General features: G+C 40.7%; 1 protein-coding gene and 1 pseudogene across 3 annotated transcripts in view; one reads left to right on the top strand and one right to left on the bottom strand.

Moving 5' to 3' along the window:
• LOC126475529 (sialin-like) overlaps positions 1 to 21,391 on the bottom strand; it is a 93,119-nt gene extending 71,728 nt beyond the window's left edge. For 2 of the 3 annotated variants that reach the window (XM_050103465.1, XM_050103467.1), the window contains exon 1: positions 9,449 to 9,553. In XM_050103465.1, coding sequence (XP_049959422.1) covers positions 9,449 to 9,488 — 40 coding nt within the window. In that variant the 5' untranslated portion in view covers positions 9,489 to 9,553. Of the gene's footprint in view, positions 1 to 9,448; positions 9,554 to 21,300 lie in introns of those variants that run through there. The other variant, XM_050103466.1, reaches the window with a different exon arrangement.
• Positions 5,743 to 5,860, top strand: LOC126476652 (5S ribosomal RNA; annotated as a pseudogene).
• Positions 21,392 to 22,809: the final 1,418 nt, after the last annotated feature.

Genomic DNA, 22,809 nt, shown 5'->3' with positions numbered 1-22,809 from the left:
AGTTTTCTGAAAAGTGTTCGCAAGTACTTCACGAGACTTTCTGTCCATCCCCCTTGCAATGAATCCATAGACGTCCCAGTCTATACTCAATAGGTTAAAGTAGCCTCCAATGTGCCACTATGAATCTTTGACAACGGTTGTACAATTGAGTGACTACGTGTTGAACCATGCATTAACTGGTGTAGAGGATCTATGTATAGGCATGTGCAACAAACGATTAGTAGATAATGGTTTGCTGGAGCCTAAAAGCTAGCAAGTGTACTGTCATCTGAGCTATGTAATTTTATATCAACACCTACTGAGCTCTTATCATGGTGTATTCCGATATACTTTCCAATTATCTGAAAGAGGATTGGTTGCATGCGAAGGACGTCCTTGCACTCAGAAACGACATGATATCCATGATCCATAGTGAAATCATGGGAATGCTAGTTGCTGATGTAACCTTTGCATGTCTGTCAACACCATGGTCGATGATGACAATTCGGTATTATTCATGTTGGAATTCCAGTAGTCACTGACATCACCTCACACAATGTCACACCATTTGATGCTGAAAACTGGAACATGAATTATGTTACTATGAAACGTGAATGCACCAAACCTGTGCAGTCGAACACAACTGTGCATGCAAAGATGTTACTTAATGAGACTGAAACAACTATCTTATCAGGTAGGTGCGCCAGTGATAAGTATACATACCTCACATACCCCTAATTCCATAGGACATCCTGGCACCATCTCATAGAATGCAGATCACCCCACAACTGAAGATCGCCATGACAATAAAGCACAGGGGCAAAGCAGGGAGGTATGTGGCTTCAACTTTATGACATCCTTTTTATCACATGTCCAGCTGTAGGTGGCATGTAACTGAGTGATTTCATCCAGAAATTTATACATCGTGTTACCTAGGAATAGTACACCTACTATTGTAGTCTATATAAGTTGGTACTATCACGAATAAATGTATCCTTAAAAACCATCTGTTCTGTATGCATTTCGTCCCAATATCGATTTCTTTCAGTTGCTGGAGCTTGGGACATGAGGATGGCTGGGCTCGAGCACCATCACACAAGTGGAGCTGAGTTATTCACAAGTGGAGGAGGAAATTGACAGATAGGGATGCAAAGATCTGATGAGCAGAGAGAGGTGAGGAGGAGATGGACCACTGCAACTGCGTATTATGTGTGACATACACATACACATGTGAAGTTGTGATGAAGGTGCTAGTACTATGTATGTATGTGTAAAACTCTGCCTGGATCCCTGGGCAGGAGGTGCACAAAATCTGACACACAAACTCCTTACCCTGAAAGAACCAACATGGCAGGTTTATAACACCCCAGCTCTAATATTTATGGGGATCCAGACATGCTTGTTTTTAAGCCCCTGTTGTATAGCTGCAGTGTACATCAAGTGTGTTGTTTGGGAATAGTATCGACCTGCCTTATCGACCTGCTTTGCAGGGCAACCGACTTGTCAGGAGCAAGAAACGGTTTTCCAGCATCCAAAGTGTAGGCTGCCTGTCACAACATGCATGTTGTGTTTGATTAGCATGACCCTGTTTTATCAGCCTTAATGGCAGCCTACACATCATTGGAAAAAAGAGACACTCATGCTGGGATATAGACTGAAAGGAAGGACAGAAGAGGTGGACTGACAAGGAGGTGAAGAACTGATGGTCAGAGAGGGGGAGGAGGGAGGAGATGAAACAAGAGATGTGCACACTGTATTCGAAAAGAAATATATACAGTCAAAGCCATGGGAAATTTTATGAGTATCAGCACTGTGGGGTTTGTAATCTACTTTCTCCAATAGGAGTGCAGTTGTAGGCAAAACTGTGCTTTTCCTGTCCCAGCTGTACAGGCTGTCCTTCATCACAGATACACGTGTGGGAATAATGTTGGTCTGTTTTATCAACCAGTTTTGTAGGTAGCCTACACGCCAGGGATAACGAACTGTTTTAAGCTACCCTGTAAGACAGGCATATAGCATTGGTCTAGTAGCAGATTGCTTTATCAACTTGATTTGCATAGCAGCCATCATGTCAAAGGCAAAAAACGATTTTTCAAGCCTCTGTTGGATAGGCTTCACGACAAAAAAAGGCATGTTGTGGCAGTAGTATTAGCCAGCTTTATTGACTTGTTTCACACTGGCTACACTTGCATGGCTGAGGGAACATTGACGCAGATACAGGAGGGAATGGACAGGGAGAGGGGGGTAGGAAGGATCTGGATAGGGAGTGAGGGGACTGTAGGGAATGGACATAAATTGGGAGGAGAGGAGGGATAGAAAAAAGGGGATGAGGAGATGGATAGTGAGGAGGAGATGGATAGGGAGAGAGGAAGACAAGATAATAGGGAGAGATTCACAGGAGGAAATAGACAAATAGAGAGAGAGAAAGGAAGTTGGGCACACAGGTGGAGGAGGTGATGAACAGGGAGAGATGAAGGAGGAGGGGATTGGCAGAGAAAGTAATAGGTTGAGGGGAAGATGAAGGAGCAAGGGGGAAGGTGTGGAGTGTAACGGGAAGGTGTAAAATGGAGATGGGGAGGAGGCAATGGACAGAGAGAGGGAGAGGAGAAGATGGGACTGAGGATGATTTGGGTAAGGTGACTAAACAGTGGGGTCATCAGTCTTATCGGATTAGGGAAGGATGGGGAAGGAAGTCAGCCATTTGCCTGAGGCGATTTAGGAATATCAAGGAAAACCTAAATCAGGATGGCCGTATTTGGGATTTAACTGTCGTCCTCCTGAATACGAATGCAGCGTGCTAACCACTGAGCCACCTTGCTCAGTGGATAAGATGGTGAGAGAGGAAGATGTGGTTGTAGAGAGAAGACACAGGAGATATACAAAGAGATGGAGAAGATGGAGAGATAGAGAAAATAGGGAGAAAGAGATGGGACAATAGTGGTGGGAGGATAAGGTGGTCAGAGAGACAGGGAAGGAAGCAGTAGACAAAGGAGGAGGAGAAATGGGCAGAGAAGATGAGTAGCAGAGACAGGGTAGCAGGAGCAGGAGGAGATGCACAGAGAGTGGGGGAGGAGATGATGGGTAGAGTGAAAGGTGAGGAGGTGGTCAAGTAGGAAACAGAATATGAGCAGATCGTTGTGAGCAGAAGATGGACAGAAAGAATGAAGAAGAGCAAGAGCTGTAAGAGGCATGTAGAAACTGCAGAGGGGCAGTCAGCAGATGAAAAATGAAGAGGGTCTGAGAAAGCAGATGGAAGAGAGAGCAGGTACGAGCTGGAAGACAGAGTGTGTGTCAGGAAGCAGGTGGAAGGAGACCTCTTTCCTACTGACACCCTTTGTTTCCTGTCAAACATATAGGAATTCAATCATTCCATAGAATTTCCTGTTACAGTCTAACATTCTTGTTTAATGAAAACGATATTGTGATTTACACAGTCAGATGCCTCTGGCAGATCGCAAAATGTAACACTAGCCTGTAGTTTATAAATATATTCTCCCTGTATATGTTGGTAGTCTTGTCAATATTGGTAACTTTAAGAAATCCTATCTGGGATTTTGACAATATACTATTGTTCGATGGCATATATTTAAAAAAGACGATTATATTTTCCATTTCTAACGTTTAAGAAATATTCCACTGATAAATGACTGGTTACACAGATAATTTAATAAGTTGCTGAACCCAGAAGCACACTATTTAGTTGACTCTGTCGATATTTTATCGTAACCACTAGAATTTCTCGATTTTAAAGATTTTTATGATGGACATTAGTTCTACTGTTCTCGTGAAAGTCATATTTATATTACTGTAGTCATTTGTCATGTCTAGTCTGAAATATTCCATGGCAGCATTTACTGAACCTGAGGAATCCATCTTATCAGTAGCAGTTGCAAAATGCTTGAAAACAGTTTTGCAATGCTCTTATCAATGTATCACACTTCATGCCATCTGCTCCTATACATGTCTGAGTCAAACCATCTCCTTCCATACTGTATCCCGTACTGTTTTATTTTGTTATCAGGTGTGATGATCTTTTACTTATAGTGTATTACTTTGACGTCTGAATTATCGTATGTGGAATAATATCCTGATAGAACCATGCCATAACACTGTGTCTCCGAAAATATTATAAAAATCTTTCATATTAACTTATTACACTGTTGTTGTTGTGTTGTACAGAAGGATTATGTTGGTCAGTACTTAAGTAGGATAGCTAACTACTTTCTGGATACAGTTCGACTTTGGACATAATCATTGTCCTAGAATTCATGATGGCAAAAATGATCTTGAAGGTTGATTACATGCTGGGGCAGCTCAATGACCTTTGACCTTAAATGCATGATGTCATCATGCCACTTCCCTCATCCCTGTCCTCCATCCACAACCCACTATTTTGTCAGCGAATAAAACGAAACTGCCAATCTCATCTCAGTATTTTACCAGATATTAAAACGAAACAGCAAATTCATATACACCACACTTCGTGTTATTTTTAAATTCCATCTTAAGCCGTGCCCCTTGACCTATTTAAGCCGAGATACACATCTTTTGCTGTTCTCCAATCACAGCCCAGTATTTTTCCAGCCATTAAAACGAAACAGACTTTCATTATTCTACTATAAATCCCACTTTTCAACATTTTTCATCTTCTTCCCTTAGTTAGTCAGCGATCTTCTAAGCCAAAATACACATCTTTAACTCTCCTCCAACCACAGTTCAGAACTTGCCATCCATCAGAATAAGACATTCAATCAGTAGATATCCCGGAGCCATTGTCTATCAGAAAAGTGAAAAAGCTTTGTCAGTAGACCATGCACAACTTCATGAAGTGTGCCTCCCAAGAGGCAAGGAAAAAAGTTAGATCTTTCTACCGCACTATTGCAAGGCATAATAGACGTTTGATCTTTGTACCAAACGTGGTGCAAGAAACAATGGGCCCTCCCCCAATTTAAATGTTTCCTCACCAAAATAGTTTTACAATTGTACAAAAAAAAAGTTGCCTAAAATAATATAGTAAGAAGGCTACGCAGTAACAGCTGATATTTAAGCACAACAAGCGGTACTAAAAGTTATGTGCTTTTGAGAGGTCTTTAACGCATCTTACCACATAAACTGCAAATCTTTGTAATACACAAGTATAATTATAAAAAGCACAATTACGTATGTAAGCTTTGTTTGGACTCTTATGGTGGCTGTGCAGTGTGCTTATGTCAAAGACGACGATTGACAAGCTTCCACACAGAGGAGAAGTCGATCTCTCATTTTGATAAAAAAAATTTGGTCTTTGTATCAAAATAAAATGGCACTTAAAATTTCTGTGCTGTTTATCAAATATTTCTTCTACACCAGCACAAAACACATGTAGCTCCCTTATTGGGTATTACCAATCTAACTTACAGATAAATGTGAACTTTTTCATAAACGTATTTCCATCTCTGTACCACTTCTTACAGAAACCTCAAATTGTCAGTCTTATTTATCAAAGTACGTGGTGTTTCTTCTATAACAGTACAAAACACACCTGAATCGCTTACTGGTACTACTGACGTAACTTACAGGCTAAAATGGACTTGTCAACAGCAATAGTCCATTTTGTACCATGTTTTAAAGGAACCAAAAATTATCTCTATAATATTTCAAAATAAGTACAGAATCTTATATAACATCACAAAACACATGTAGCTAGCTCATTGTGACTACTGTTGTAATTTACAGGTTAAGATACGCGTAGTGATGAAAATAGTATGACATATGTACCAAAGTGGCAATGGCCTTGCCGCAGTGGGTACACCAGTTCCCGTCAGGACACAGAAGTTAAGCGCTGTTGGGCGTGGCCAGCACTTGGTTGGGTGACCATCTGGGCCGCCACGCATTGTTGCCATTTTTCGAGGTGCACTCAGCCTCGTGATGCCGATTGAGGAGCTACTCGACCGAATAGTAGCGGCTCCGGTCAAGGAAAGCCATCATAACGACCGGGAGAGTGCTGTGCTGACCACACTCCCCTCCTATCTGCATCCTCATCTGAGGAAGTCACGGCGGTCGGATGGTCCCGTTGGGCCACTCGTGGCCTGAAGACGGAGTGCTGCTGCTGCTAGGTACCAAAGTAACAATGTTATGCCTGAAATCCATACAACACTGAATGACTGGAGGTAACACCTGTACATTTCCTGTACAACATTTCTTCTAGCTGAGATCATTTGGGAATTTTAATTTCACCCTCTGTTTCCTACAAGTTAAACTCCCTCCTCCTCCCGCTCCCGCCCCGCTGTTCTAGCAGACTTTAGCAAACAAATGATCGTTAAGTGTAGTTATTGCGTCAGAAATAAACTCTGTTTATTGATAGATGCGCAGTGTCAAGACTACTAAAATTAGGTACAATGTAACCATTCTTTTAAGGTGATGCAAACGGAATGAATGTTTATAAACAGAATTTCTTTGTCTATCCCTTACTGTAGTGACTACCTCTGGATCCATTATTTGCTGTGAGTACGCCGATGGTATTTACAGCAAACACTGGTATCGTCTATCCCTCCTACACATATCTTATTTTTTCCGTATACTGTGGTTAAAGTGATTTGTAAGTCTTCGCTGTGCATCTTCTTCCAACAGCAGATTATATTCATCCATCTCAATTGTTTTCGCCAAATACTTTAGTTTTTACGAACTTCCAGCACGCTGAAGTAGCTGTGGCTCAGCAACTTCTGTTAATCAGTACAACGAAAAACTAGTCCAAAGTTGCAAATCTAACTTTTTTTGGTCACTCGATGACTAGTTTTCGGGCTGAGACCGATTTTCAAACCATCGTAACATCTTCAAAAATGGTATTTCAGGGGATGTGAAACCCGTGTCAAAAATGTGCAACGAACAGTTATAGCGCTGTAGCTGTTCGGTGCACATTTTTGAAAAGGTTTTCATATCTTCGGAAATACTATTTTTGACTATGTTACGATGAGTTGAAAATGGCCCTTGGGCCGAAAACTAGTCATTGAGTGAGCAAAAAAAGTTAAATTTGCAACTTGGAGTGGTTCGTTGTACTTTAGTTTGTATTCTTTACGTATTATCCTTCCAGTTTCAGTATCCTTCTGCTTAACATTAACACATTAATTTCACTTAAATGAGAAATATCCGTTATAGGGAATGGCTTACATCTGTCTTATACATTGCTGTTTTTCGTAAGTCCTTCAGAATAACGTTATTCCTAATTCTATTTTTGATAGTGTTGTGGAGAAAATGTCCTGGATTGAGGAAAAGCATGTTTCCCATATTTAATGTAACACTAACATTGTCCTTGTTGGAATCTTTGTTAACAGTATCCATATAGTTTATAGATAACAACATGTTCTTCATCCAAGGAATACATAAATGTTTCTGATAAATGCGTGTTAGAGACACTTTATAAAATCAGTAAGATAATTAAGTCTGCGACAATTTGTTGGAACTTCGTTGGAGCCAGTTGTTCAATGCTTATCTGTAACAGTATAAAATGGCGACGTGCATTGATCAGCCAGAACATTATGATCACTGAACTACTACCGATATAAACCCGTCCAGGCGAGGAACGACTGCTAGTCAGAGACACATATGGTGCACATAGTATCAGCGTGTTGTCTATGTGTATAATAGGGAAGGCGAACGATGTATCTGAGGTTGACTGAGGACAGATTGTAATGGCCTGGAGGCTCCGCTATAGCATTTTGGAAACTGCATGCCTTGTCAAGTGTTTGAGGAGTGCTGTGGTGAGTGTCTCCAATATGTGGCGAAACCATGGTGCAACCGCGTTCAGACGTCGTGAGGTTGGGCATGGTACCCTGACCTCAGATAATATCCGCTCAGCAGATTAAAAATGGTGATCCCCTGAGGATGACACGGCGTTCGGATGGTCCCGGTGGGCCACTTGTGGCCTGTAGACGGAGTGGAGTGGACCCAAGTGCTGGCTATTGTATTGGCAAGCCTGGATATGTTTCTTGGCAGTTTCTCACATCTATTTGGGGGAATACTGGGCTGGTATCCACATTCCATCACATCTAATATTTAGCAACAATTCTCATACTTTCACATGGTATAACAGTAGATGCAGGCAGAAGAGGTACACTAATTTTGTCCCGTGAGGGAGGGGATGGGAAGGGGTCCCCGATAGGAGGGGCAACTGGCTACCCTCTACAACCAACACTGCCAAAACTAATAATTAACACGTCTGTTCCTGTGAAGGTATGGGATAACGGGATACCTCAGGAAGCAATTATGATAGCTGTAACCGAATGGGTTGTCTACACTCATTTTGTTTTGAGCATTGCTCATTGTATTTTCTCTTTCTTTTTTTGTTATTTCGAAATGAGTGAAGGGATACTCCTGGTCCATTACAGGATTCGAGTGTGACTCTCATGACCCCAAGAAGAATCAGCGATCACCTTCATTACGTGTCAGTTCTCTTTCCATAGACACGAAGCTCAAGGATATAGCCTGCCAATCCTTTACGACGGACATAGGGTTTTCGCAGCCACACCTCTCGCCTCAGCGCAGCGATCAAAGTTCACTTTTGAATACGATAGTGGCGGACCCTTTAGCAAGAAGGTTTGTTTACTTTTCTTATTTTGAATCTAATGCTACCTACGACGCAATATCCAAAAAAATCTCGCTTTCATGAAGAATATTCTTCGCCACAATAAGATCTATTGGAAACACTACTGAACTGCTTTACCAAAGTCGCATGGAAAACTGTTCAAGATCCTGGAAATTCTAGCACCACTATCTGGCACATATATTATGTTACTGAAATTGGAGAATTATGACCCACTCAAAACGAAGAGCAGTGTTTATTCCATGAATACTAAGAATAACGTTAGAACGCCTCATTGTTAATTATACAGTGAGATGTGCACGATGCTGCTGGTTCAGTTTCAGTAAACACACGACAGAAACGACAGAACGATAAATCAATCAAGTAGCAAGTTAGAGTTATCTGTCCTTGCAAATCAACTGAAACTGGCGACAGTCTGCATAAATCAGCTGGCTGTGTTAGATGTTACGACTTCGGATTAATAATTAAATTCTAATGAAAGTAAGTGATGTCAGAATATCGTATACTGTCTGTGGACACCAGTACTGAGAATCATGAAAATTTAATAGCACTTAGCATTATCAATTACAAGAATGCAATACCAACCGATCACTGCTGATTTACAAACAAATAATCACCAAAGACAACAAACTATGTCATGTGCTCTTGAAATAATACTAAGTAAATGTCATGTCACTGAAAAATCGTAAAGTGACAATTGGGAATAAAATGGTCAGAAGAAAAGAAATAACACATCATTGTAATGAAAAAATTGTGCCACGTTAAGAAAGTAACAACAGTTAGGCCCGGTAACAAATTCAAACGAGCTGTTTAAATGTAGAAACGAGTGAGGAAAAAAGAAAGAGATAAGAAGAGATCAGTGATGTAAACACACCCTAACCAATTGCTCACCCGCTCTGTCCCGCGCCGCCGTCGTCACAGTTGTTGTCATTCTGTTCCTGAAATAAATCGCTCGTCTGCTGAACGCATCTTTCGCAAGAAGCGCTGCTGCCACCGTCTGTACGGCTCGGCGCTAGCGTATCTCTTTTTATACTCTTCGGCGCTTCGAAAATAAAACACGAAGAGTGGCGAAGGGTAAAGAGGAGACGTGTATTTCAACAGATGCTGAGATACTCAAGAAGCCTCCGAGTCGCCTGTCGCTACCGTGTGTCGCCAAACAGTCCCGTTACATTATTTTACTTCGACTCCTTGTTAGAACATATGAATCTCCCGTTCAGTTAAAGGTGAATACGTACTGAACACAGCGCAAACATCTCTCTCGTCGGGCGGCACACGCGTCATAAGAGAGGAACGTGATCTGGACACAAACGCTGCTCGCAGGTTCCTGTTTTCGTTCGCAAAAGAAGCGAAATACGGACGAAGTTGTAGGTTTACACGAACAATATATATATATATATATAATTCGACTACATGTACATGTATACTCTGCAAACCACTGTACAGTTCATGGGGGAGGGTGCTTAATATCAGTGTTGTTGCTTTTTGTCCTCCACCATTTACATTTTGAACAAGGGAAGAACAATTCTCTATACTCCTCTCTATGCACCCTAAATGCCTTATCTTATCTCGTGATTCCTACACTAGATATGCTATGGTGGCAGCCTAATGGGCGCACAGTCTTCTTCGAACAGTTGTTCTCTAAATTTATCCAACATGTTTTCGCGAGAACTAGATCGTTTTCTTCCAAAGATTCCCATTCAGTGCCACGTTTTCTTACATTCGTATGGGTTACACTGACATTCTACAATCTTCGTGGAGCGCCTCTGCTTCGATGTCAATTTTCATGACTGTTTGAGAATGACTTCAAGTATTGGAACATTACGCAGATGTCTTCTATTCGATTTCCTTTAAAGAGCAACTTACTTTCCCAGAATACTTCCAAGACATCTAAGTACCCTTCCGATTACGCAATACTAAATGGTAGTGTGGATAAAAATAAGAAAAAATGTCCAGTAATCATGGGCTCCAAAATGCATATCTTAAGATCTACGAGCGTTTGTTCATCTTCGTTGCTGTGAAACACAGCTCTTCTAGTGGTCAGGTGCTCACATTTCTTACGGTATGCATTTTAGAGCTCATGTTTACTGGACTTCTTGGTACACTTACCCTTAACCACCATCCCTGAAGGTTTGTGACTTCATCACGGAATCATGCTGTGTACTTATTTGGCGAAACATGCTCAAAACGTTTACTACTAACTTTGTAAATGGGTATATCTGGTTCTTTCTCTTTGCTATAGGCTATACAAAAAAAGTGGCAGGTAAGTGAATCAGCGGAAAATGATACACTTTACGAAGCCTGGAAGATGCTTCACAATGTATTGTAAATTACTGTCCCGTTGGAATATACGATTAGAAATACATGGAACGATCGAAGTGACCCGGTTCGTAAGGCTTGCTTGTGCCAAGATTTGGGACTTAGAACCCCTATATCTTCACAAAGTTTACCTTCTCATTTTACATTAAGATTCCTACATATTTTCAAATTTAACATCCGAGCTTCAGATTTATAGCTTTACATCTGGATAACGAAAAGACTTAAATGAGACATAATCTTTGGAGAATTAATTAAAAATAATAAATCACATTCCCATAATGGTGGGGCCATCATTTTCAAACCTGCTACAATTACTAATTAGGCAGAAAATTACCTTCAGTGTTCTCATACGTCTCATGTTGCTTAAATTCGCTATCGCAACGTCGCCGAAACCCAGCAGAGTTTACATGTGAACGGATGGTAAACAGCTCCATCTGCAATTCACCAAAGGCGTGTTTGTCTGCGTGGCGGAGCTGCGAACGGCTAGCAGTTACAGCGCACCGGTAATTATTTCGACCTTGCATTAACAGAGCGGCAGTTCGTTAGCCGGGCAGCTGGAGCTTACGCCGCTAGGACAATTTATCTAAGTAGCACTTCACTAGAGAAAGCTTTGTTTTCTGGAATACCGATGTACTGCTGTTTCGATAAATCGTCTGAGAGGTCATCTTTCTGAAGATTGCAGGTTGTTGTTGTTGTTGTCTTCAGTCCGAAGACAGATTCATCTCTCCGCACTAGTTTATCTTACGAAAGCCTCTTTGTCTCTGCATAGCTATTGCAACTTGCATCCTTTTGAACTTCTTTACTGTATTCGTGACCAATTTTCCCTCCATACTTTTGTACCTCTCCCGCCCATCTCCGCACATTTCCTATTCTTCAAGTTGTGCCACGAAATAATTTTTTCTGCATTACATTCAGTACATTGTCTTTAATAACACGATCTACCCTTCTTATATACAGCATTTTCCTTTAGTACCACTTTTCAAATGCTTCTGCTCTCTTTTTGTCAGAACTGTCTGTCTTCAATGTCTCACTTCCGTACACGGCTACACTCCTAAAATTTATATTCGATGTTAACAAATTTCTCTCGTTTAGAAATTGAAGGAAAGAAGACTTACAAACAAATAAGGCAGAAGTTGCACTTAACATTCCTTCGAAATTTATGAAACCAATAAGAAATGTGGCAACCAAACAACTATTGAAATTGGTTTGTAGAATCTATGAAATTGGATACGTACAATTAGACTTTCTGAAAAAAATATAATCTACGCAATTCCGAAGACAGTAAAGTCAGATAAGTGCGAAAACTATACCACAATTAGCACAATATACTTCATGTCTCATGCAACAATGCTGCTGATAATAATAATATCCGCTGAGGTGACAAAAGCCGCGGGATAGCGATATGAACATATACAGATGGCGATAGTGTCGAGTACACAAGTTATAAAGGGACAGTGCAGTGACAGTTCCGTCATTTGCACTTACGTGATTCGTGTGAAAAAATTTCCGGCGTGATTATATACACATACATATACATATTCATATACCATATGAAAGGTAAAGGCACCAGTGAAATGGAAAGAAGACAAGGATTTCTCGTCAGATGAGTGTAGGATAATATCAACAACAGCTGAAAATGGTATAACGGGATTAGGATTCGTTATGAATACGAAGGTAGAGCAGAGAGCGTGTTACTATGAGCAGTTCAGAGATATGGTTGTTCTTATCAGAATCTACAGCTAACCAACACTGACAACGATAATTCAGGTATACATGCCGACGTCGCAATGTGAATATGAAGAAAGTATTTGAGGATACTGAAAGAGTAATTCAGTACGTAAAGGTAGATGGAAATCATGGGGAACCTGGAATGCAATTGTAGGGGAAGGAGTAGAAGAAAAGGTTACAGGAAAATATGCGCTTGGGATAAGGAATGAGACAGGACGAAGAATAATTGAGTTCTGTAATAAATTTCAGCTAAAAATAGTAAATACTCTGTTCAAGAATCACAAGATGAGGAGGTATACTCGGAAAAGGCCGGGTGATACGGGAAGATTTCAGTTAGATTACATCATGGTCAGACAGAGATTCCGAAATCAGATACTGGATTGTAACACGATTCAGTAGTTATGAAGAGTAGGATTAGTCAGAAAGAATCACTACGCAGAGAAGTGGGATACGGAAGTACTAAATAAGGACAAGATACGCTTGAAGTTCTCTAAGGTTACAGAAACAGCAATAAGGAACAGATCCGTAGGTAGTATAGTTGAAGAGGAATAGACATCTCTAAAAAGGACAATCATAGAAGTTGGAAACAAAAGGATAGGTACAAAGATGGTAGCTGCGGAGAGACCACGGGTAACAGAAGAAAAACTTCAGCTGATCAATTAAAGAAGGAAAATGCTCAGGGAAAGTCAAGAATACAGAAATACAAGCCGCTGAGGTGTGAAGTAAACAGGAACCGCAGGGAAGCTTAGACGAAATGGCCGCATGAAAAACATGAAGAAATCGAAAAAGAAATCACTGTCGGAAAGAAATTCAAAACAACCTTCAGTGAAATTAAAAGCAAGAGTGCTAACATTAAAAGTGGAGCACTAATTCCTCTGTTAAATGTGGAGGAGAGAGCGGATAGGTAGAGAGAGTACATTGAAGCCCTCTATGACGGGGAAGATTTGCCTGATTTGATAGAAGAAGAAACAGGAGTCGATTTAGAAGAGATACGGGATTCAGTATTAGAATCAGAATTTAAGAGAGCTTTGGAGGACTTTTAAGATCGAATAAGGCAGAAGGGATAGATAATATTCCACCAGAATCCCTAAAAGCATTGGGCGAAGTGACATAAAAACGGCTGTTATTGTTGGTGTGTAGAATGTATGAGTCTGGCGACATACCATCTGACTTTAGGAAACATATCATCCGCAAAATTCCGAAGACTGCAGGAGCTGACAAGCGCGAAAATTATCGCACAATCAGCTTAACAGGTCATGGATCCAAGTTGCTTAAAGAACAATGTACAGAAGAATGAAAAAGAAAATTCAGGATGTTTTAGATGACGATCAGTTTGGCTTTAGACGAGGTTAGGACACCACTTTAGACAAGGTTAGAACACCAGAGAGTCAATTCTGACGCTGCGGTTGATAATGGAAGCAGCGCTCAAAAAAATCAAGACATGTTCATAGGATCTGTCGACATGGAAAAAACATTCGACATTCTAAAATGGTGCAAGATGTTCTAAATTCTGAGTAAAATAGGAGACGAGTAGTATAAAGTATGTACAAGAGCCAAGAGGGAATAATATGAGTGGACGACCAAGAACGAAAGTTCGGATTGAAAAGGGTGTAAGACAAGGATGAAGTCTTTCGCCCCTATTGTTCAATCTGCATATCGAAGAAGCAGTGATGGAAATAAAAGAAATGTTCATGAGTGGAATTAAAATTCTATATGAAAGGATATCAATGGTGACATCTCGATCTTGAGTGAAAGTGAAGAATAATTACAGGATGTGGTGAACGGAATTAACAATCTAATGAGTACAGAATATGGAGTGAGAGTAGATCGAAGAAAGACGAAACTAATGAGAAGTATCAGAAATGATAACAACGAGAAACTTAACATCCGGATTAATGGTCATGAAGTAGAGGAAGTTAAGAAATTCTACTACCTAGACAACAAAACAACCGACGACGGACGGAACAAGGGGGACATCAAAAGCAGAATAGCACTGCCAAAAGGTTATTCCTCGCCAAGAGAAGTATACTAGTACCAATGATTGGCCTTTATGTGAGGAAAAATTTTCTGAGAATGTACGTTTGGAGCACAGCATCGTATGATGGTGAAACATGGATTGTGGAAAAACCGGAACAGAAGAAAATCGAAAAATTTGAGATGTGGTGCTACAGACGAATGTTGAAAATTAGGTGGACTGATAAGGAATGAAGAGGTTCTGCGCAGAATCAGAGAGGAAATGAATACTTGGAAAACACTGACAAGGAGAAGGGATAGGATGATAGAACATTTGTTAAGACACCAGAGAATGACTGCCATGGTACTAGAGGGAGCTGCAGAAGGCATAAACTTTAGAGAAAGTCAGAGATTAGAATACATCCAGCAGATAACTGAGGACGTAGGCTGCAAGTGCCATTCTGAGATGAAGAGGTTAGCACAGGAGAGGAATTCGTGGCGGGCCGCATCAAACCGGTCACAAGACTGATGACTCACAAAAAAAGAAAGAAAAGAAAAAGGCACCAGAGAGGCAGTTCTGACGTTGCTATTGACAATGGAAGCAAGACTGAAGAAATGTCAAAACACGTTCATACGAATTGTCAACGTACCATATCTTTTGGAGTTTTTTCCTTCATGGCACCTATTTACGCAAAATTCTGATCGCTCCGATACTTTTGAACACGTTTCTGTTGAGCAAAGGAGACATTAGAGACCCAGCACGAACGAGACCTGTACGATACTAACAGAAAGGATTCGGTAAGTTCTCAGCTGTGGTAAAGATAGCATGTTTCTATAAAGGCCACTGAATACTGCAGAAATAATCGGCCAATCTTACAAATACACTACCAAAATTGAAACTCTATGTTGAAATGGTCCAAATGTCTCTAAGAACTATGGGAGTTAACATCTGAGGTCATCAGTCCCCCAGACTTAGAACTACTTAAACCTAACTAACCTAAGGACACCACACTCATCCTTGCACGAGGCAGGATTCGAACCTGCGACCGTAGAAGCAGCGTGGTTCCGGACTGAAGCGCCTAGAACCGCTCGCTCACAGTGGCCGGCTGAGTTGAAATCTCTGACTCTTTAGAAACATATATAGGAGTACAGCAAAGATGAATAATAAGTAAAAAGACATTAAAGGTACGTTCATCCAGATGTTCGTTGTCAAATGCACTGCCTGACGTAGAAAAACAACCGATATTAGCCACTAAGGCAAACCTGTAGATATCCAATGGGAACTGACAGTATATAATGTCCATACTGCAGATAACTTAAAGTAAACGTGGAATAGGGAACTATTTTACAGACGTCCTGGGACAAATGCTTTGGTGACACCATACCGCTAACAAACGGACAGTGAACCAGGTTAGAAAGAATGATTAAAACTAGTAAATCATTTCAAAACAAATAATGTATCACAGAAGTAGCACCAATCATATCAAAATTGTGACTTTGTTGGGAGTTCTTTATCCACAAAAACAATAAAGACGAGTACTGAGTTAGAATTACGCTAAATTTGAAGAAATTGAAAAGAAAGATCGTAAAACTATTAGTAAAATACGAGGGCCGTTCAGAAAGTAACCTCTGGTTGATTTAAAAAAAATACACCAAGTTAAATAAAAATATTTTAATATATACATCTTACAACTACATCTTTGCACTATTTTTCTACATAGTCTCCATAGCGATTGAGGCACTTATCGTATCTCTTCACAAGCTTTGAAATTCCTTCTGCATAAAAATCACCCGCTTGTGCCTAGAGCCAGCCTGTGACCGCATCTTTGAGCTCTTCGTCGTCATCAAACCGCTGTGACCCGAGCCATTTCTTCAAATGCATGAAGAGGTGATAATCACTTGGCGCCAGGTCTGGGCTGTAAGGTGGATGGTTGATAACGTCCCACTTGAAGGACTCAAGAAGGACCGTTGTTCTGCGAGCAGAGTGAGGACGGGCGTTATCGTGCAAAAAAACGATACCGGAAGTCAGCATACCACGGCGTTTGTTCTGTATAGCCCATCGTAACTTTTTTATTGTTTCACAGTACACGTCTTGATTAATGGTCGTACCACGTTCCATGAATTCAACCAACAACACCCCTTTGGCATCCCAAAACACCGTTGCCATCAGTTTTCTGGCAGAAAAATCTTGCGAGGCTTTTCTTGGTTTGGTAGGCGAATTTGAATGTGCCCACATCTTTCATTGTTCTTTTGTCTCAGGGTTCACGTACTTAATCCAGGTTTCGTCACCGGTCACGATTCTGTTTAACAATGGTTCTCCTTCGTCCTCATAACGTGACAGAAAGTCTAATGCAGAGGCCATTCTTTGAGTTTTGTGGTGGTCGGTAAGAATTTTGGGCACCCATCGTGCACAGAACTTACGGTAACCCAATCTTGCTGTCACTATCTCGTACAAGAGAGTCTTAGAAATCTGTGTAAAACCAGTAGACAACTCCGACATTGAGAAACGTCGATTTTCACGAACTTTTGCATCAACTGTCTGAACGAGTTCGTCAGTCACCAATGATGGTCTACCACTCCTCTCTTCATCATGAACGTTTTCTCGTCCACTTTTAAATAAACGTACCCATTCACGGACAACTCCTTCACTCATAACTCTTGGTCCGTACACGGCACAAAGCTCACGATGAATAGCTGCTGCAGAATATCCTTTGGCTGTAAAAAACCTTATGACAGCACGCACTTCACATTTGGCGGGGTTTTCTATTGCAGCACACATTTCAAACTGCCACAAAAACTAAACTAGCGCAGGTACGACGTTCACTCGACCACGGCTTGATGCCGACTGACCTGTTGAGTGCGCGAACGCACAGATGGCGTCGCTACTCCCCCCACAACCCGCACTGTGACCAATCGGAGGTTACTTTCTGAACCACCCTCGTATATGACTCCACACACACCAATAGAATTTGAATGAAGAGGAGGGCTGATGACACTACATCGCATAGATAAGTGTCATAGTACTGTTACTTCACGTCTAGTTGACACTGTTGATACTGCAACTGTTGTTAATACTAATGAAACGCCATTCTAGTTGCTTTTTTCTGGAACTTCATTAAGTTCACTCGACCGGTTTCGGCCTCTGTATTAGGCCATTATCAGTTGTACCGGGAACTGCGACATGTTAATACATAATATGATGGGCATGTAAATATCTTTGTTTTTTGTAATAGAAGATGAGCGACAGTTCTGATTTATTTACAGTACAATTGCAGAAATAATATATAATGTACATTATGCTATAAAGAAGCAATTGCAAATGATAAAAACCACAAAATTCGAGGGTTGGAACTTTAATAGTGACAACTATTTACTTACAGCTCGTACAAAGTAGATACGTGTTTCAAAGTTTTATTGTCCTTCAAAGTAGTCACCAGCATTGTGTGGAAGGCGTAGGATACACTTAGCAGTGCCAGTTGTGTTGACAGTTCGAGCGGCGCGGTCTACTGCCGACGAATTTGTAGCAGTTCTGAAGCGAATGCCGTGAAGTGTTTCCTTCAGTTTAGAAACCGAGTTGAACTTAGGACGACTTAAGTCAGAGGAGTGTAGTAGGTAGTATAGCACTTAGCAGCCCCATCGGTCAAACAAATCAGTAACAGCTTGAGCATTGTCCTGCAAAATGGTGATCAGGTCCTGCAGAAAGTGTCATCACTTCTGTCTCTAAGCTGATCACCGCGCGGGATCAGCCGAGCGGTCTAGGGCGCTGCAGTCACGGACTGTGCGGCTGGTCCCGGCGGAGGTTCGAGTCCTCCCTCGGGCATGGGTGTGTGTGTTTGTCCTTAGGATAATTTAGGTTAAGTAGTGTGTAAGCTTAGGAACTGATGACCTTAGCAGTTAAGTCCCATAAGATTTCACACACATTTGAACATTTTGGACATCTAAGCTGGTCGTAGGTTGTGTTCCAAAAATGAACAGCACAGAGACAGAAGTGATGACACTTTCTGCAGGACTTGACCACCATTTTGCAGGACAATGCTCAAGCACGTTCAGTGCAAGCTGTTACTGATTTGTTTGACCGATGGGGCTGCTAAGTGCTATACCACCTACTGCACTCCCCTGACTTAAGCCCTCGTGAGATCAACTTGATTTCTAAATTGAAGGAAACACTTCACCGCTTCAGAACCGCTACAAATTCGTCGGGCAATAGACCGCGCCGCTCAAACTGTCAACCCAACTGGTACTGCTAAGAGTATCCTAAGACTTCCACAAAGCTGGCAACGGGTTATACACTATGCTGGTGACTACTTTGAAGGTCAGTAAAACTTTGAAACACGTATGTGTTTTGTACAAGCTGTAAATAAACAGTTGCCACTATTAAAGTTCCAACTCTCGTATAGTCGCGCCCAATGACGTCGTGAGAGAAATGGGTGTGTCGTACTTGTGAATCTTTGCGAGAGCCCTCAACTGTTCCCGGTGGTCCTAATTTTACTTTATGGGTCGTATCTTCACACTCGACTTGGACACTTCATCCATTGCAAATATTCTACACTTTCATTAATTCGAAATAATCAATTTCCGCTTTTATTTTTGGAAGCATGCAATTAAAATTCTGAAACACGTCTGAATACAGCACTTTTAAGGTAAGACATGTTACCAGTTTTTTGGTTAGTACGTTTTTATAGTTATGACACGCCCATTTTCTCATGAGGTCATTGGGAGAGAAACTCTTTTTGTTTTATTGTTTATTTTAGTATTTTATGTGAAAAAGTGCATTATAATTTTGAAACATATCAGAAAATCATTTTAAGGTAAACATAGTTAACAGTTTTAAGGTGTTGGATTGCACAATCTTTACAAATTTTCTCATGACGTTACTGGGCGCGAAACTTCTTTAAATCCACTTGACTTCTACCGTTTTTACCATTTGGCGTTGCTTCTTTTGCAACATAACGTAAGTTCTACATCTACATCTACAAAGATACACCGCAAGCCACCGTATGGTGCGTGGCGGAGGGTACTCTGTACCACAATGTGTCATTTCCTTTCCTGTCCTACTCGCAGAGAGCGAGGAAAAAAAGAATATTTATATGCTTCCGTAGGGGTCCGAACTTCTCGTATCTTATCTTCGTGGTCTTTACGCGCAGTGTATGTTTGGGCAGTAGAATGGTAAGTTGTATATTATTTCTGCACTTGCACCGACCATACAGAAGCACTGTCTCTCATTTCCCATCATAAAAAACAAAAATATCTATACGCGCATCATATTTTGTATTAATATTCCTCAAGTTCAGGTACACATGATAATGGCGTAATATAAAATCCAAAACTAGTCGTGTGAACTTAACAAAGTAACTAGAGCCGGGTTTCATTCGGTCTGATAGTGTGGACGTATTTATAGAACGAGTATCAAATGATTCACCAGAAGCCTGTATCATCAGTTCAAATATCAGATTAACTGGCTAAAAGATATTAAGGAAGGTTTACAAGCAACGAATATTACAGAAAGCGTAATTATGAGTGTGCAGTATTCCTACATGCAATCTGTCTCTTGCTATGGAACCATATTTTGGCAAGCAAAACATGGACATAGTCTTCTAGTAAGAGAATAAAGGTATTAGAATAATGGCTAAAAGTAGCAACAGAGCACCTTGTAAAACTGTTTCGAAACATTTGGGTTTTCTGACTGCTGATTATAAGTTCAAGGACACTAAATATTTAAGGTCATTAGTCTCCTGTTAACCCCCTCCCCAAAGACTGAATCAGTTACCCCATCTATCTGCCCGTCTGTGTCTAGAGTAAATTCTGTGTGCAAGTGTGAGAAAGTGTTCTAAGTGTTTGTATAGAGTGTATCTGAGGCAAGACGTGGGTACCAACCTCATATTCACCTAGTGGGATGTGGAAAATCGTTTAAAAACCACATCCAGTCTGGCCGACAGACCGCCCTCCATCGTTAAGTCAAGGATTATTTAGGAAATGGTAAGAATATCCATCATTTAATAATAAACAACTGCCATTCTATAGTAAACTGTGACAGTTTGATTACTGATATTATCTCTTACCCAGGATCTTTGATAGAAAATTCTAACTTCTATCCATTTTCTTGAGCTTTTTCATGTGGTTCAACATGAAGAATTCGGTAGAATGGCGGCTGTAAAAGTATCGTCGAAACCGTAAAACCAATCTAAAGTTGTGTGTGAGTGTGTGTGTGTGTGTGTGTGTGTGTGTGTGTGTGTGTGTGTGGATGGGTGGGTGGATGGGTGTGTGTGTGTGTGTGTGTGTGTTTGCAATTGGTGTAGTGTGGGGGCAGTGAAGAGTGATATGATGAAAACGAAGATCGCGAAAGTGTTCGTTTCGTAACATAATATTAGATAATATTATTGTAAGCATATATTGTTATTTCTAGAAATTGTTCCCTTTTTCATTAAGGTGGCTATCCAGAGATCTTTGTGTAAATGATTTATGGATGAATAAAGGATTGAATAAGTACATTATATGAAATCGCTTAGCTTTTGAAACACGGGTAGTGTAGCAGAAATTCAAAGTGAAACTTAGAAAGAAAACTGTCTTTACATGACGAGAAAAATGCAAGAAATATTGCAATATTCCCATGAAGAAGGTTTGGATTGATAAGCAATCAGAAATCCTGAGACCGAGTATCAATCTAAAACGCAGTGTTTCAATAGTCAAAACGAAGAAAGAATGATACAAAAATGTACGATCTAACCGTAATGTAAACAATGGCTCACTTTTGCTGTCCTTTGGCCGCTTCGTTACATCTGTCGACATTGCGTTCCTCAAGTAAACCACTCGCCAGCTGAATACCTCTTCGTCTTCTGCCCTGCCCCTGACTGCACCTCTTATGTGTCGACTCGTTTTATAAGTTTTGTAGACTGCAGTCGCAAGTTAGGAGAGGGGCGGTGGGGAAGCGCGAGAGGTGTGTTTCCACATTGTGCTATGTGTTTCATCATGAGCTGAGACGCTCAAGTTATCACTTGATTCCCTTATCGCTGCCAGGACACGTGTAGCACACTTTGCGTCATTTTCATCTGACACTTGCTTCGTGGCTAGGCCGAAGATCCTGCGTTCTTTCCATGGCAAAACTAAGTACGACGCAACATGATATAGTAGGTTGTTTGCTTGTTGCAAGGAAGGAGTGCACATCTCGGTCCACGAGCCTCTACTTGCGGGTTTAAGATTTAATCTCGACAGAAATGGAATTAATCAATAAGAAAAGGCACAAATCTAAATGAAGCTTTATGCAGGACAGCAACAAGTTATCTGTTAGAAAAAGGTACTGCCGAACTTGAGCGTTTATGAAGTTGGTAAGGATTCCATTCTTGTTTAATGACAAACTCGGTAACTGCGTTCTAGCAAAACATCAGCTGAAGGAAAAATAAGCTATAGTATTTCTGTTTTGTCGGATGCAGCCTACAAATATCACAGCGTGAGTCGCAACAAATGCATGCGCAAATATCTCCGTTCACACAATGACACAGTACAGGGCGAATCTCTCACTAAACATCACGGGCCTAAATGTTTGTAGTATCCCACAGAGGTCAGGAAAGAGATCTTTCACAAATTTTTCGTCATTACTCAGTGCAAATATCAAAGCTTTCTTCACTGCTATCTTTGAATTTCAAAGACTGATTTCCAGTAAACATTTCAAAAAGTTTCTCTATGTCTACAAATTCTGTAAATGTTCATTTACACTCTGGTAAGATAAACTGTATGGTTAGTATTGCCTCACATGTTCCTACATTTCTCTGGAGCCCAAAACGAAATTTCCCCGAGGTCAGCTTTTACCAAGTTTTCCAATCTTCTGCAAATAATTCGTGCAAGTACTCCTATTTTACGACCATGATGTAAACTGATTGTTCGATAATACTTACTCCCAAAAGCACGTGCAGTTATTGGAACTGAGATTATTACATTCTTCTTGAAGTCTGTGGGTAATAGCTTGTCTCATGTATCATGCAAACCAAGTGCCTTTTTTGGACTTACATATTTCGGTGCCCATCTCGCAGTATCTTACGTCCCACCTCATCTGCATCTCCTATTTCTCACCTTCACTTAATATTGTCCTCAAGTTTGTTTCCTTTGTATAGCCGTTATGTACATTCCTTCCACCTTTCAGCTTCCCTTCTTTACTGGGTAAAGACTTGTCATCAGAGCCCTTAAAATTTCTCCAATGTTCTCTTTACTGAACTGTTTCAAGAAGCCGTTGTCAGTCTATAACGAGACGATTAGTTTAACAA

The sequence above is a fragment of the Schistocerca serialis genome, chromosome 4, assembly GCF_023864345.2.
Source record: "Schistocerca serialis cubense isolate TAMUIC-IGC-003099 chromosome 4, iqSchSeri2.2, whole genome shotgun sequence".
In the NCBI taxonomy this organism is placed as follows: Eukaryota; Metazoa; Arthropoda; class Insecta; order Orthoptera; family Acrididae; genus Schistocerca; species Schistocerca serialis.
The sequence above is the reverse complement of the archived record's forward strand: the minus strand, read 5'-3'. Positions and strand labels throughout refer to the sequence as shown.